The 14,692-nt window shown below is 42.5% G+C and overlaps 1 protein-coding gene across 1 annotated transcript in view; it reads right to left on the bottom strand.

The window, feature by feature from the left end:
• ZNF804B (zinc finger protein 804B) overlaps nt 1-14,441 on the bottom strand; it is a 239,849-nt gene extending 225,408 nt beyond the window's left edge. The window contains exon 1 of the mRNA XM_068673904.1: nt 13,795-14,441. Coding sequence (XP_068530005.1) covers nt 13,795-13,902 — 108 coding nt within the window. The 5' untranslated portion in view covers nt 13,903-14,441. The remainder of the gene's footprint in view (nt 1-13,794) is intronic.
• Nucleotides 14,442-14,692: the final 251 nt, after the last annotated feature.

Below are 14,692 nucleotides of genomic sequence, written 5' to 3'. Positions count from 1 at the left end.
TTAATGTTAATTAATATGAGGATATTAAATCTGATTACTATTTCACATTACTGCTCTGTATTTCTAATTCAGCAAAAGTTGTGATTGACTTCTGTGGAGCTTTTTCTTTGCTGAAAAATTAAGAAATGCCTTAAATGTGTCTTTTTACTTAGATCTGATATAAGCCACCTGGAAATCTGGATCCTGAAAGCAAGTGGCGATGACATTAGCATGACAAGTATCTAAAATATATAGTACAACACCATTCCACAGTGAGTAAATCCAGAGTTGTCCTTCTTAACAAATATCTATCTGTTATGAGGATAAGGAATGTGGAAGCAAGTTCTCAGTCAAACTGCATGCACCCAGAGAAGTGTGCAAATCAAAGAGCTGCTAAGTAGCAAGAAAGGTGATCTGGTGACTGTGTGAATATATATGCTATAGCAGCATGGCTTGTAATTTACCAGCATTGTTTGTCAATCAGTGGTACAGAAAAAATAAAAAAAGAAAAAAAAAAAAGTCAGGGTACAGAGTCCAGCAAAAAGGAAAAGGTTTAATATTTGGACTGTGGTTGCATTTTCCTTCTATTTAAACTCTGTAACTGAGTCACAGCAATGTCTGAACCCTGAAGGTCCTAGTTAACTGGTATTCACTAACTTTAGTCAGATTACTTTCTAAATAAGGTCGAAAAAAAATCTGAGGACCAGATCCACGCTGGTGTAAATAAGCCTTGAAAACTGCAATCGATTAACCACATCGATTTAAACAAGATAAAATCTTGCCCTGACCTGATGGCCTCTGGGTACTCCTGCTACCTGTGCATGTTAAGAATGCTTGGAAGAACTGTGAAAAGCACTCTAAGAAGCTCATTATGATTCATAAATATTCTCTAACCTGCTCTTTTTCTTTGAAGCTTATTGCCTGAGTAGTGAAGCTGAGCTTTATTCCATTCAGTTAGCATATGCATGTCACACTTCCTGGTACTCTACCTATTAGAGGCACAAGGCTGACTTGTAATGGTGTTTGCAAGGAATGCAGCCACTCCATCTTGTCCACCCACCAGACTGCTGTCAGAAGATCCAGCCACTACTCATCAGTCTTTGGATGTCACAACACACTCCAAGGTACAGTCCTATTTCAGCATATGATTAAGGGTGCTGGAGCCAAAGTTACGCTCTAGTAACAAAGAGCCATGACATGGGCTCAAGCACTAGTATGCAATTATCAGTACTGTTTTGTTCTTACAATGCTCAAAGCACAATCTGGGGTTATGGTCCCCATCATTCTCCCAAAGTGCATTTATAGTTTGGGGAACAACAGAGCATGGACAGTGTTCCCAGTAGGTAGTTGGGAAAAGGGTCCCATGTTTCAAGGTAGAAGAGTGTGGCCATGTGGGAAAGCACTGTGAGTGCCTGTCACCTGTCTGTAAGGCTCTGATGCTTCTGCTTTCACTGTGCAGACATGGCCACACAATCCCACTGTCATGGCCCTGGCCCCAGCACCGGTTCCGCTTTATTCTATAGGGAAGTAACAGCTGAAATGTTGTTAGGCCTCAACAGCTTCTTCTAGGAACTGTACCCATGATGGAGTCCTAAGAGCAGAGGGCAGTCCTGCACCTACTCAGAGACACAGAAAGCTTATAACTTCTGGGATAATCCATAATGGGCCAAACATCAATGTTGAGCAATCCCAAGTGCCAATATACTTTTAATACCCTAACACCTCTCAAAAAAAAACATCTGCAGCCCAATTCTGGCATGTCTTTGGGTTTGCTTCTTCTGCAGGCACCTATGTGTTACACAAGTTTCCCACTGTACTACCTGATGTTATCTCAAAGAGGAAGGATGGTCTGAAACTAAAAATCCTGGGCAAATATATTGCGCAGACTTAAACACTAACTGTAGGGTGACTCCAGCACATCCAGAATCTGAGCAAGGTTCAAGATCAAGGCAGCCAGACCAAGAAAGACTTAGATGGAGCTACTGTGCCTAGAGAAAGTGATTGCTGGTGCCCCCAAAATGCAAACAGTAGATATATAGTGTCTAGAAGAAATATAAAGTCAGTCCTCACAGGCTGAGGATGTAATGTTCTGAGAACTCCAGAACCTTACAAGGAGTTTGCGACGTTGCAAGGAGTTTCTCCAGATTTATACCACAGAAATGATACATGTTTGGGCCCATTTTCAGCTGGAGTCAGAGATGGTCCATTCACATAGGCATATGGCATTGGTCATACATGTCAGAAGAACCCTAGAAGCAGCAAACTTCGCCCTATATAGGGGTGGGATTTCAACTGTTGAGAACAAAAGAAGGAATTTTTTTTTACCTGTCTTTATTGGCAAAAACTTTGATGCTCACGTTGAGGTGAGATAGACACTTATACATCTGTGCCTGTCTCTCAAAAAGGGCTCAGGACCATTCTCTGGCAATGGGGACAACTGGCACGGAACAGCCCATGTCAGTGCAGTCAAACTTTCTTAGCTTCCAGAGGCAAGTATTCACATGGAAACTGTGTGCTGGCAGGGGTCCCTGCCCTGTGGTAATTCCCAAATCCTCTCCAAGTTCAGGAGAGGGCTGCTTGATCCATGCCACAAGTATACTGGAAACAGTGCTTACAATTTCATAGTCTAGATGATTAAACTCCAGTGCCTGGCACATCCCCTGGTGTTGTTTACTAATACACATGTAGCCTTTGAGGCTCTGAGCCTCAGCGCTTTCTGTAGTGAACTCATTTACTTTGCAATTAACCTCTCCATTCCCATTTATTAGACCTCCTTCCTTTCCTTTTTCCAGGCACTTCAGAAAACCAAGTCATCTCCATGCCTGCCAGCAGTAATGCCTACACTCCTTTGTTCAATGTCCTTCAGAGTAAAAGCAAGGATTCACATTTTTTATTGTTTGTTCTACTCACTGTGAAGTACGGTGTACAATTGCAGCACTAAATCACTGTACTTGAGGGCTCATTCTGTTCTTAATATGCAGATTTTATCAAAATGTATTAGTACCATCAAGTAGAAAATTGACACCTCTATGTTTCTTCAGATACCACATATCCTTTATAACTCTGTACGAGATTTGAACCCTACAATTTATCATACGGTATGCTGTAATCAAAAGCATCAATCTTTTTAAGGCTGTCTAATGCCTAATGCCTACATTCACCATCCTTATTAGCCAGAGGTTAGAAGTATAAACATAACTAAGTAAGTACATAATGATAGAAAATAATTCCTTTTATGACATATGCTCAGCAATACCTTTTTATTGTCAGGAGACAGTTCAGAGTAGCTTTACATATTTAAAACTCTTCAGCGTAAGGTACTACAATTACTTAATCAGATATTATTCTTAGCATGCAATCAGGAAGCAAATTAGGATCTATATACCTGCTCCCAGGCAAATGGAAGGGCAGGATCTGAACTTTACCTGTATGGACGTGGGAAGAGAGGCTGTCAGTGATTTATCACAGTGGTGTTGATCTCACCCACTAACTCTGTTTATTTTGTTGTGGATTGTGGGCATGGGGCTGCTGGTGGGTTTGCATTTTTTTCGCTCTTTAAGATTACAGTATTGTTTGGTGCAATTTTCAATCACAGGCTAAAAATAGCTTCAAAGAATACGCATTTGGGGCACTTTCTAATAATAATTTTATTATTCAGACAGTGCTCTGTGGAGTGTCAGAAATACAATATTACTGCAATTAGATATAAATTAGATTAAAAAAAAAAAAAAAAAAAAAAAAAAAAACTTAGAAAACTTAGAACAAGCAATGATATTTTGATAGAAGGGAAAAGCATCCAAGGTCCTTCTTACCTAAGTTTACAGATGAAACTAAACTTGAAAAACTAGAAAAATTGTTTTTCAGCTTGATTATTACTAAGTGTATACACCTAATAAACTTCATTTTCTATAGCTTAAAGAATGGGTCTTCAAGAATAGACAATGGAAACAAAACTTTTTTGCTGTGGATTTTAAGCACGTTTCTCTGTCTTTGGTTTTATTGACTGGGAAGATTATGGAGGTGCTGTTAAGTCATTCTGTAAACTTGGTTAAACCCCTTCCAAGGAAACATTTTGTTTTAACTTCTTGTGTTTTTCTGTTTATAATATCTCTTCTGATGGAAATTATCAAGTATGTACAAGTATGCAAACCAACATAAACATTTGAAGGCTGATTCAACAACCCACAGATACCACAGTAAGTCACCTACAAAGTCAGAGATTATTTAAGGTGATGAAATAATAGTGTGAGATACTCAGGCTAGAAGACCTTCCCCTATTAGAAGTCATAATACAGCACGTGGCAGTATTTCAGCCATCATCTTAAGAATTATGTACTTTATAGAATTAAATGCCCAATTCAGTCAATATCTTTTTTTTTTTTTTTAATTAAAACTTCACAAAAGGAAAACTTGTTCCTCAATAAGAACAGCTCTGAACCAGTGCTGCACAGATTTATTAACCTAGCTGAAAAGACAGGTGGATCTTTCTTCACCAAGCATTAGCATTTTCAAATATGACATGTCCTTTAGGGAATAAATTTAGAGACAGATTTCTGTTTATTTTGAAGAAAGAATTAACTTCTGAGATAAATAACTACAATGTTGAGTTTGCTTTTTTTTTTTTGTTTAACTTCTAAAATGCACTTATTATAATGCCAAGCAATAAAACACGTATGTTGTAAAATATATGTCTACTAAAAAGTCCCTGTTCTACATGGTGTACAATACATTACAGTACTAAAAAGGTCTCCAGCAGAAGATATGAACAAAAGATAAAAACAGCTACTTTATGTACTCAACACTCATTCCAATGTCATTTTTATTTTATAAGATATGAATACAATTTCTGCATCAAAGAGCACGCATATGTGATTTCTCTATTGATTATTAGTAACTACAAAAATTTATCACTCACTTCCAGAAACAGAACTTTTTTTAGTGTTGTTTATTTTGTGTGTAAATAGCTGTCTCCAGCACTGCTCAGCCTTCCTTACATTGCATAGGTTTTGCTAGATTTTCTTTGAAGGGAAATAAGAGTATATCTGACATGAAAGAAGTCAAATGCCAGTGTCCACGCATATGCATACAACATAATATCCTGAGACCTATATCAAGAAAGAACAGTAGTACAGCTTTATAAGGTCTGCAGTTAAGCATTCAGACAGCTAGGAGAAGCTGCATACGTATTCAGTGACATTTACAGGATGCGTATTTATTATTTAATAAGCACAAACTACTTGTATACGCATCACATTGTGTCTTGTCTTTTGCTTTATGGGAACCTGCAGGACTGTGCTTTTTAATTTTGTCTTCAAAACAAGTTCTCAATGGCTGTGTGGCAATTTCTGACCTTGTCCTCATCAGACAAGGGACCAGGTCTGCAGAGCAGTTCCCAGTAGTGAGGTGATGGCTATGTGCAAAGGTGCTGTTTGGCACAGACCTGTGGTCATGCAAGCTGTGGCCTTCCAGCAGATTCTGCTCCTGCACCTTCCAGCACGGTGGAGCAGTCAGAGCGATATCTGGAAAAAAGCAGTGCCTTTCCCACATGGAGAAATCCTTTTAATTATCCAGTCCACTGATCCCCTGCCTTAGCCAGCATTCGGACCACAATGTTCACCAAGCAACTGATGGGGGGATCATTGCAAATTCTTTCCCTGTCTACCTGTAATGCATCACCAGAAGCTTCTTGTGATCACAGGCAAGGGCTCAAAACATCAAGATTTGAACTCAGTTTTCCTGGTGAAAGGTGTCTAATGTAGGGTGGCATGATTACACAGCTTTTTCTGCTTTTGTCCCCACAAAACATCAGTAGTCTGAGTTTTTCACACTTCACAAACTCATTCTCCCTCTGAAGATTTGATGGTAAGCACAGAGAACATGAAGATTTGTATAGACAAATTGTTTGCACAGATCATGTATAAAACCCACAGAAACTACCAAAATTAGAATAATGAGAAATTGAATATGAGAACTGTTCTTTGAAAATTATATTAAAAATGCATAGAACAGCTTAACAACTATATGAGCTGGCATTTCCAGCAGACCCACTGATCACAGTAGTCCTACAGATTTTATTTGTAATTTTAAGTTACACCTATTCTGTGGATGGGATTTTTAACCCCAAATCCCACCTACAAATTATTTTGCTATCAAAGGTTATATTTTAGGAAAGTCTGTTCTTATGCTTTCCAATCTAGTTTCACAAGCCTTCCTAACATGTTACAGCATAAGCTGGAAATGCAGGCTGCAGATATACAGCTGATTACAACTGAGAATTTCCTCAACAACATCAAATACATCTCTCCCATTCAGTCTGAGTAGAATATAGATGGAATATTTCTGTTGACACAAATGCACTAAATCTGTTTTAGAATGTGTTCCAGGGAAAACATCAATTGAAAAATTGATATCAACTAGAGTTGATTAATGTATGAATTGTTTCAGAGCTGCATGCAATCTCCGAGCAATAGTTTTATTTCTTTACTTGAACCAGCTTGCCAATTATCATTATGCATAACTATGAAACTGGGACAAAATTCTGATGATGATGTTTACATCTTATCCAGTATGCACATAAATTTAGTAAAGTATAAAAATACAAAAAAAAAAAAAAAAAAAAAAAAGATGTCATTAAAATGTCTTATAACTGGATACAGAACAGTCTGAGCAGTGAGCAACATTTTCAGGCATGTGTACATACGCCATGACAAATCTGTTACTCATGCGCAGTAGTTGATTATACAAGACAAGCAGTCATACATGCCCACATAAAATACAGAAATGCAGGAGTGAACTCTGGATACTACCTCCAATATTACAGTAGCTACCCCTGGTACCATCTATGTAGATTATCATCATAAACCAAGTTACTTGAATACTGTTCATACACTGTTTTGATAGTTCAAAGGTTAAAAGCAGAACTGTTTAAATCTTGATAAAAACAGCGTTTCCAACCATTGACATGAATGTTAAATAGGTGTTTTAAAGGATGTATTTATCACTATTCATAAATACTTGCACACATGAAGTACTGCACCTAAGTATATTTGCAAAAAGTTTTTCCCCAGTGAAGACCACTGAATTCCTTGGGCAAACAAACTGGATTCTTAATGATCCTGAGTGTTAGGTTGGGAACTCAAGTTCCTGCAGCCCATTTATGCTTCTGTACTTGTCTTCACCACTGGCTTGATCCTGTAACAAACTTCATTTGACCCTTTAAATACATTATCCCTGATACTTTTTTATTTTACTGTGATATGAAAACTTTCACAGTAATATTATAGATCTTGAGTTCTAAAAGAAGGATTGCAGTTTTTGCTGTATGTTGTAACAATTGTGATGCACTGTCTTTGAGAGTGAAGACCTTGAGGGTATCACAGAGGATGTATCCATACAAGAAGCAAGGCTTGTACAGGAGGATAGAAAAATAAAATAACAAAACTAATTCTCTTACAGTATACTACCAATGGCATTTTTTTTAAAAAACAGTATCTCAGTGTATAGTTAAAAACATTTTGCATTTCCATTTTTTCCACAGAAAAGTCAACATTTTCCACATGGGAATAGTTTTCCACACTTCTTAATACACCCTACAGATTTCCTAACACTATGGAGAAAAATGCCATTTGTAGGTAACAATGACTTCAGTCTTCTAAAACAATCAACTGAGATGTAATAAAAAGACTTAACAAATGTTTGTGTAAAGCATTAAATGTAAAGGGTGAAAAAAAGCCTTGTAGCCAGAGGCTATACAGTCTATCAGGGAAAGACATCTTAGGGGAAAAATACCTACATTCTGGCTAGTCTAAAAACTTTCACTTTCTTCTCCACTTATCAAACTTCTGCAAGAAGTTCTTACAAATCCTTTTTGGTAGGAATAAGTATGTTCAGATTATGTGATTCTTTTGACCATGATTTTTTATGCAAGGGGTCTCAGGTGAAATTATTTGTGTAAATAAAGTTACTGACTTTATTTAACCCTTAGGAAATGAAAACAATATGCCCTCTGAGCCAGGGTGAGGAGCTGGGATTTCTTCCCCAGTGCAGGCAGGACAGCTGGCCTTGGACAGCACCAGTGGGTAGAAGTCCAGAGGGCAGGAGAGGAACAGGCAAAGGAATAGCCCTGAACACTTAGAGCTGTTAGCAGCTAAACCCGCTATCTGCAGAAGCACTCGTTTCACAAAAAAAAAATCCTCTTTTCAAACTTCCACACAGTTCAGAATAAAAACAAATAAATTGCTATACCCTGGGTGAGTAAAATATGATTGAGCTGCAAGTGAGGATGCAAATGGATATAGTGGCAATTTCTCAGTTTGGAAGTAATCGACAAACAAGCATTGCCACATGAAAAATAAGAGAGACATCAATCTAGTTTTAAGAACTCAATAGAGGGACCAATAAAAATATTAGACTGCTGGAAGGGCACAGTAAAACATAAAGCACCTGTTTAACATTACAGCTAATTGTGGGTGAAGGAAATGGCCCCTGCAGAAATTGGTTGAAGACGATTAAATTTGATTGTAATGTTATATCCAAAGTGAGATGCCCACTGACGGAACTGGAAACCAAATATGCTCAAAAGTTGTAGGCAACACAAAAATAGGTTTAATACAACAATCAAGCAGCAATGCTACATGTGGCTGAAAACACATTACTGTATTTTCTGAAGGTTTGTTTTTGCCCTCATGCACTGCTGAACTCCCCAGAAAGCACAGTAATAAGGACCATAAAGCCAGGAAATAAGTTCACCTCCAAGTTTAGCGTGGGCTGCCTAAATATTTACATTCTCCAGCATTAGGCTTGGTAGGAAATACACTCAGCCCACTCAGATATGTGAAGTGCCCAGAAGCAATGATCTAGAAATAGCTAAACCAGGGTGACCCTCCCACATCTGTGACTCCCCTTCATGTGTGCACAGGCATGTGCAGTATCTGCTCTATGTATCACAGGGTGCAGTGTCTGCTCTATGCTTTCAGCAGAGTGCACAGGCTCCCCCCCGACCTGTGATCACCTCTTCTCAAGGCAGCTGCCAGAGACTTTTGACACGTAAACACATATGCACATATGAATGAAAGTACTGCTTTCTGTTTCCTTTCCTATTTGTCCTTTTTTTTTTTTTTTTTTTTTTTTTTTTTTTTTTTTTTTCCCCTATCTACATTATTTTCAGTAGTTTTTTGGTGTGTTTTATTTCTGCTATTTCTGCTTCCCTTCCAACAAAGCTAACCAAACTAGGTTATTTATTTGAGTCTCTGGTTCGTTACTAATCACTTCTTACTATGTTTCTTAATGTTTTGCTTCCTGTGCCCCCTCCCCAGTAGTGCCTACACCACAGCCTTCTCCTCTGCTTTTAGAGCTGTTGAGGGTACAGACACAGCTTTGAGGGACAAGAGATTTGTGATATGAGATTCCCAAGTTATTTGGTCTTCCAGCTAATCTCCTGGACATTCAGTGGCTCCCTCCTTTTAATCTGCTGCCACCTAGACCACATTTAATATGGTACACATGCACCATATCTAGCTTTTACATCGCTTTCTCACAGCCATTCTTGGCACACCTCTCTCCTTGCTGCTGGCAAACAGCAAACAGCACTATTCACTCCAAAGTCAGTCTTGCTAGTGTTTCCCGCTCAGACTCAAGCAGACTGGGAAAACTGCTTGTGCCATGGCATGGTACTGTTCCCTACTTACAGTACCAAATTCCTCAACCACCCCTTCAGTTTCTAAGAAGTTTTCAAGAGCCCGGTGTTGCTATCCACTACAGAGAGTAATAAAGTGCTACTCAGTCCTGGTTACACTCACTTTAGTGCTGCAACAGCATGTTTGTGGCTTTGTATCAACTAAACAGTCATTACTTCCAAGTAGCTGCAAGGTGCTTATTTATTGCTACTGGAACCTCTGGACATGGGGGGAGAACTGTGCTGTTGAAAAGATAACTCTGGAGCATTTCCCACCCCCTGCCCCCCAAAGAAATTAGGCAAGCCCTAAGTGCAACAGAGCAGCTGCTTGACAGCCTTATTAGAAAACAGCGTAAAGAAGTATGTGAAAAATATTGTATTCAGCTGAAGCTGCAGGGAGCAACGGAAGGAAAATAATTAGCCAAGTCAGAAATTGGCTAAGGCACTGGCTTTTCTGAATCTTCTATTTCCTTCAAAAAAAAAACAACAAAGGGGTCTTTAAATAACAAGTAGTAAATGAGACTGTTTACAGCTCACCTTAAAAAGCCACAAGCAGAGCCGTGCACCCTAACAACATTGGATCCGAAGTGATTCAGAGGCAAGGGGGCCATCTGCTGAATCCCCAGTACCATTTTCTTTTGTATCCTGGAAGGTTTTCTCTGAAAGTTTCACAACCAAGTCCTCTTCAGTGCTGGCTTTGCCAGGTCTGTGACAAGGGTGTGACAGCACACCTCTGAGCAGGTTTGGCTGCCAGTGGGCATTACAGTATATTTGCCATGACTGCAAAAAGTACAACCACCATGCTGATCAAGGCAATCTGTTCAGGACTCAGAAATCCTTCAGACAACATCACAGGCTGAAATAAATAGAGGAGCTGCATCATAACGCCTTCCGCTAAATAGAAATTTCAGAGTCAGAAAGCTTTCTACGACTTGCTCGCAGTATGTTCATGAACTTAACTCTCCAGGCAAAACCAAAAAGCTTCAGCACAGAATCACTACTCTAAAACAAGCAGCTTCTTTCTTCAGCTTAGTGCCTTTCCCTCCCAGCAATGCTGGCACCATGGTCAAACTCTAAACCCCCTTTCCAGTGCAGGTCTATCACAACACTGTGGGTACGTGATTCACGGGGGACTGCTTCTGACTCCACTCTTTCTAAATTCATCACTAGTAACTTCAGACCTCAACTTCATAACTAGTTTCTTTTCCAGTGTGCAGAAATGGGCAAAGGGAAGGTGGAGTTTTAAAGTGATCTTATGACAATGTCACCGCATGTTCACACGCTCAAATGAAGTGCAGTATCTTTGTAGTCTTCCATATCTTGCTCTTAGTACTGCTACAGCTAAAGGTCTCTCTCTGTACCTGGAAGAAGGACCAGATTTATTTCTAACACAATAATAGCAAAGTATGCTAAATAAATATTATGGGAATATTCAGACTGAAAAATCCTTGTTCACATAACCATGAAATTTGATAAAGGTATTTAAAATATTCACCACTGTTCTCATTTCTGAAAGCATAGCCTTAAGTCTACTGACATTTCATGGTCTGTTAATACAACACTTTAAATATAGAAAGATACATATTATACATTAAAAACTTTGTAGACTCATGCATAAGATAGCTCATAGTGTACAAATATAAGATTGTTTAATGGTACAAGCTATAATATTTAATCTTCAAGGCTACTTCCAAGTTCAGCATTTTAAAAATGACTGTGAGACACAACCTGAACCTTTCAAAGTTATATTGAGGAGGTATTAAGTAAAATAATAATTATAATAAATTAAAAAAAAAAAAAAAACAGGCAATATAAATAAATGTCAATTGTTTATGACTTATTAAGTATAGAAGTGGTCCCAAGTTTAACTCATAGCTTATTGGTAAAGAAAATACAAATAGCTGGAGGGTTTGTTTGTATGGTGTTGGTTGTTGTTTTCATGCTCAAAACAGTTCTACTACCTCAATTAGTACTAAATTCCAGTATGCATGACTCCCACATCCACAATATAAACATGCATCCAGGTGTTGTTCACTGTTCACTGTTCTCAATTTCATACACATTGATGAGCAAGAGTGTATGATCTGGAAAGTTAAGTTTGTAGACACATACAAATTACTCTAAAGAATCACTGCTTTCAGGATTTAATAGCACACTATCATCCAGTTTGCCAACAAAGCATTCCTTGTTTTTCACCTGAAACCCGGACTCCCACATGAAAACAGCACATATGGAAGCAGTAGTAAATGCTAATATCAAACACTTAAAAGCAAAAGAGTTCTAGACCTACAGTAACCCAGCATTAATAAAACATTAATTTATCATATACCTGTATTCCTGTCACTACTCTGGGTTTAGCCTATCACCTCAAAGCCTGACTAGCTTCAAATAGCGGTCACTAAAAAAAAAAAAAAAGTGTACAAAGAAGTGAAAGTTTTCCCTCAATAATTCAGAATGAAAGCTAAGAAATGCTAAAATTATTATTATTATTATTATTATTCTACAGAAATGGTCCAATACCATGCAAAACATCTCAATTCCTGGTAAAACCACCACACATTAATCTCAAAAACAGCAGTCTGTCATCAGGAAAAGCAGTACAAAGTGGTCTTGCTACTTGTTTCAGACTCTGTAAAGCTCCCAGGAAAGCATGTTTCTATGTAGTGAACCTGAGCTTATTTTCAACTTTTACTTCTTTTTTTTCCACACACAAAATATATATATATATTTTTTATGTATATATAAGAAAAATCAAAACGAATATTTCTTTATCTTTTTCCTCTGATATTAGCATTTAAGCAAAAATTCCTCCCACCTGTTGACAGAACTATCTCAAAAATGTTGATGTGCTGGTGAATTCAGCTAGTACATTTATCTCATTAAGTATTTAGGCTGAGAGGAGTGGTGCCCATCCTCATTACGTAGTGAGAAAGAAAGGTAAAGAAGTTGGGAAGGATTTGAGACATAACACTATTCTTGGCACTGTAATTCCTGACATCTCCCCTCGACTTGAACACCAGCTGCTAAAGTTCTGTTAGACACAAAACACAAATCCGCAGTACAAAGTATTTACAGTCAAGCATCTTCCCGCTCTACATCTTTGAGGTCTTTTCCTTTCTCCCTCGGATTTGGGGCAGGATCTCTGTTAAGGTCTGGTGCCGACCTGTCCTGCGTGCGGGAGGTTCCACGCACGAGGATGGCTCAGCCCCACGGGTCGGAGAGCACGGGCACGGCTCAGCCAGGGGCTGCCGGATGGGACCCGCTGTGCAGATTCAGTGCAGTGCACACAAAGGTTGCAGCAGGGTAAGGGACAGCAGGACAAGGACCCGCAAGCTGCCGTAGGACGACATGGAGGGGGTTTTAGCTGTGCACCGGGATGCTGTCACTTCACTTCTCACCACCATCAACAGCCAAGAAACGGAAAGCAGCGACTTTGGCATCACACGCAGTTCCCCAAAGGCGTTTGGGGTGCAGCTGTGACGGGACCAAAGCAGAGGGACCACCGGTGGGGTCCGGGCACCGCCGACACCTCACCAAGTCCGGTAGCGGGGCCAACCCGCGAGTATTTCGCATGTTCAGACCCGGCACGGTGACGGGGAGAGCTGGACCCCAGCCGGGGGGCTTTTGGGGTGCTGACACCACCCTCGGTAGGCGGAGGAGAGGCTGCATCGCTCCGGCTCCCCAGGGACACCTGGATCACGGCAGCTCCCCCCGCGTCCCCCGGTGCCCTGCAGCGACCCGCGGGGACCGACCCCAGCAGCCCGGCGGCTCGGGGCCCGGCGGGACCTTCCCCAAACTCCCCCACGCTTCGCTTCGGTTCGGGGCTCTCCGGGCAGCTCACAGCACCCCAACGGCAGGGGTTCATCCATCCCTAAAGCCGGCTCGGTTCCCTCGTCCTCCGCAGCCCCCAAACCCGTGCCAAGGCACCAAGCCCCCACTCCTGGAGCATCCTTCACCCGCGGAGCCTCTCCAGCGACCTCTCCTCGGGAGGGAGCCGCCACTCGAGCCCCCCACGGAGAAACTTTACGGAGCCTCCCTCCCCGCACCCCTCGTCCCCGTGCCCCCGTCCGGCCTCCCCCACCCGGCCCCGCTCCTACCGTGCGGGGGGCAAGGGAGGGAGGGAGCGAGGAGGTGGACGTTACCGGCGAGCGGGCGCCCTTCTTGCGGAGCGGTCCCCTGAAGACGCCCTTGATGCCGCGGTAGTGGCCGTTGCTGAGGTGCCGGGAGCTGATGACCAGGTAGCACGCCATGCGGGGCCCCGCGGCGGGGGGGCGGCGGCGGCCCGGCTCCTCCTCGGCGGCGGCAGCGGCGGCGGCGGCGGTGCTACCCCCGGCGGAGCGGCAGCCGCCCGCATGAAGGAGCGGCAGGAGGCAGCGCAGCGGCGATGTGCCCCCCCCGCCGTCTCATCCAGCGCCCGGCTGAGCGCGGCCGGCGGCGGGGCGCGCTGAGGGCGGCGGCGGCGGCAGGCAGCGCGCATCCGAGGGGGCGCGGGGGCCAGTCCGCATGCTGCTCCGCTGGCAGGAGACGGGCCCGGGGGGAAGAAGGGCAGAGCGCAACTTGCACACTCCGCCGCTGCCACGGCCCCTTCTCCTCCTCCTCCTCCTCCTCCTTCTCCTCCTCCTCTTCCTCCACCTCCTCCTCCTCCTTCTCCTTCTCTTCAGAGCAGGCCACCGGCAGGCGAAATCCGGCGGGGAGTTTCTCCGCGGCAGCTCCCCATGGCTCTCTCCCTCTGCCTGGAGGCTGCAGCCCCGCCGCACGCCTCCTCCCGGGCCGCTGCTGCAGTGGGCGCCGCGTCTCGCCGCGCCTCGCCTCGCCCCGCCGGCGGGAGGCGGGGTCGGGACAGCCGGGGGCTGCCCGGGGGGCGGCGGTGAGGAGGGGGGCTTTGGGGTTTTGGGGGGTGTGCGGGGAGGTGTTGTGTCCCGCCGACCCGGGACGGGTACTATGACAGCAGGTGGATCGGGCTGGGGAATAGGGACCACCCCCCCCCCCCCGCCTCTTCTCCCTCATCGTCCTCCCTTTCTTCTCCAAACTTTTCCGCGG

Source organism: Anas acuta, chromosome 2, assembly GCF_963932015.1.
Source record: "Anas acuta chromosome 2, bAnaAcu1.1, whole genome shotgun sequence".
Classification (NCBI taxonomy): Eukaryota; Metazoa; Chordata; class Aves; order Anseriformes; family Anatidae; genus Anas; species Anas acuta.
Note: the sequence above shows the minus strand (reverse complement) of the source record. Positions and strands in the feature narration are given on the sequence as shown.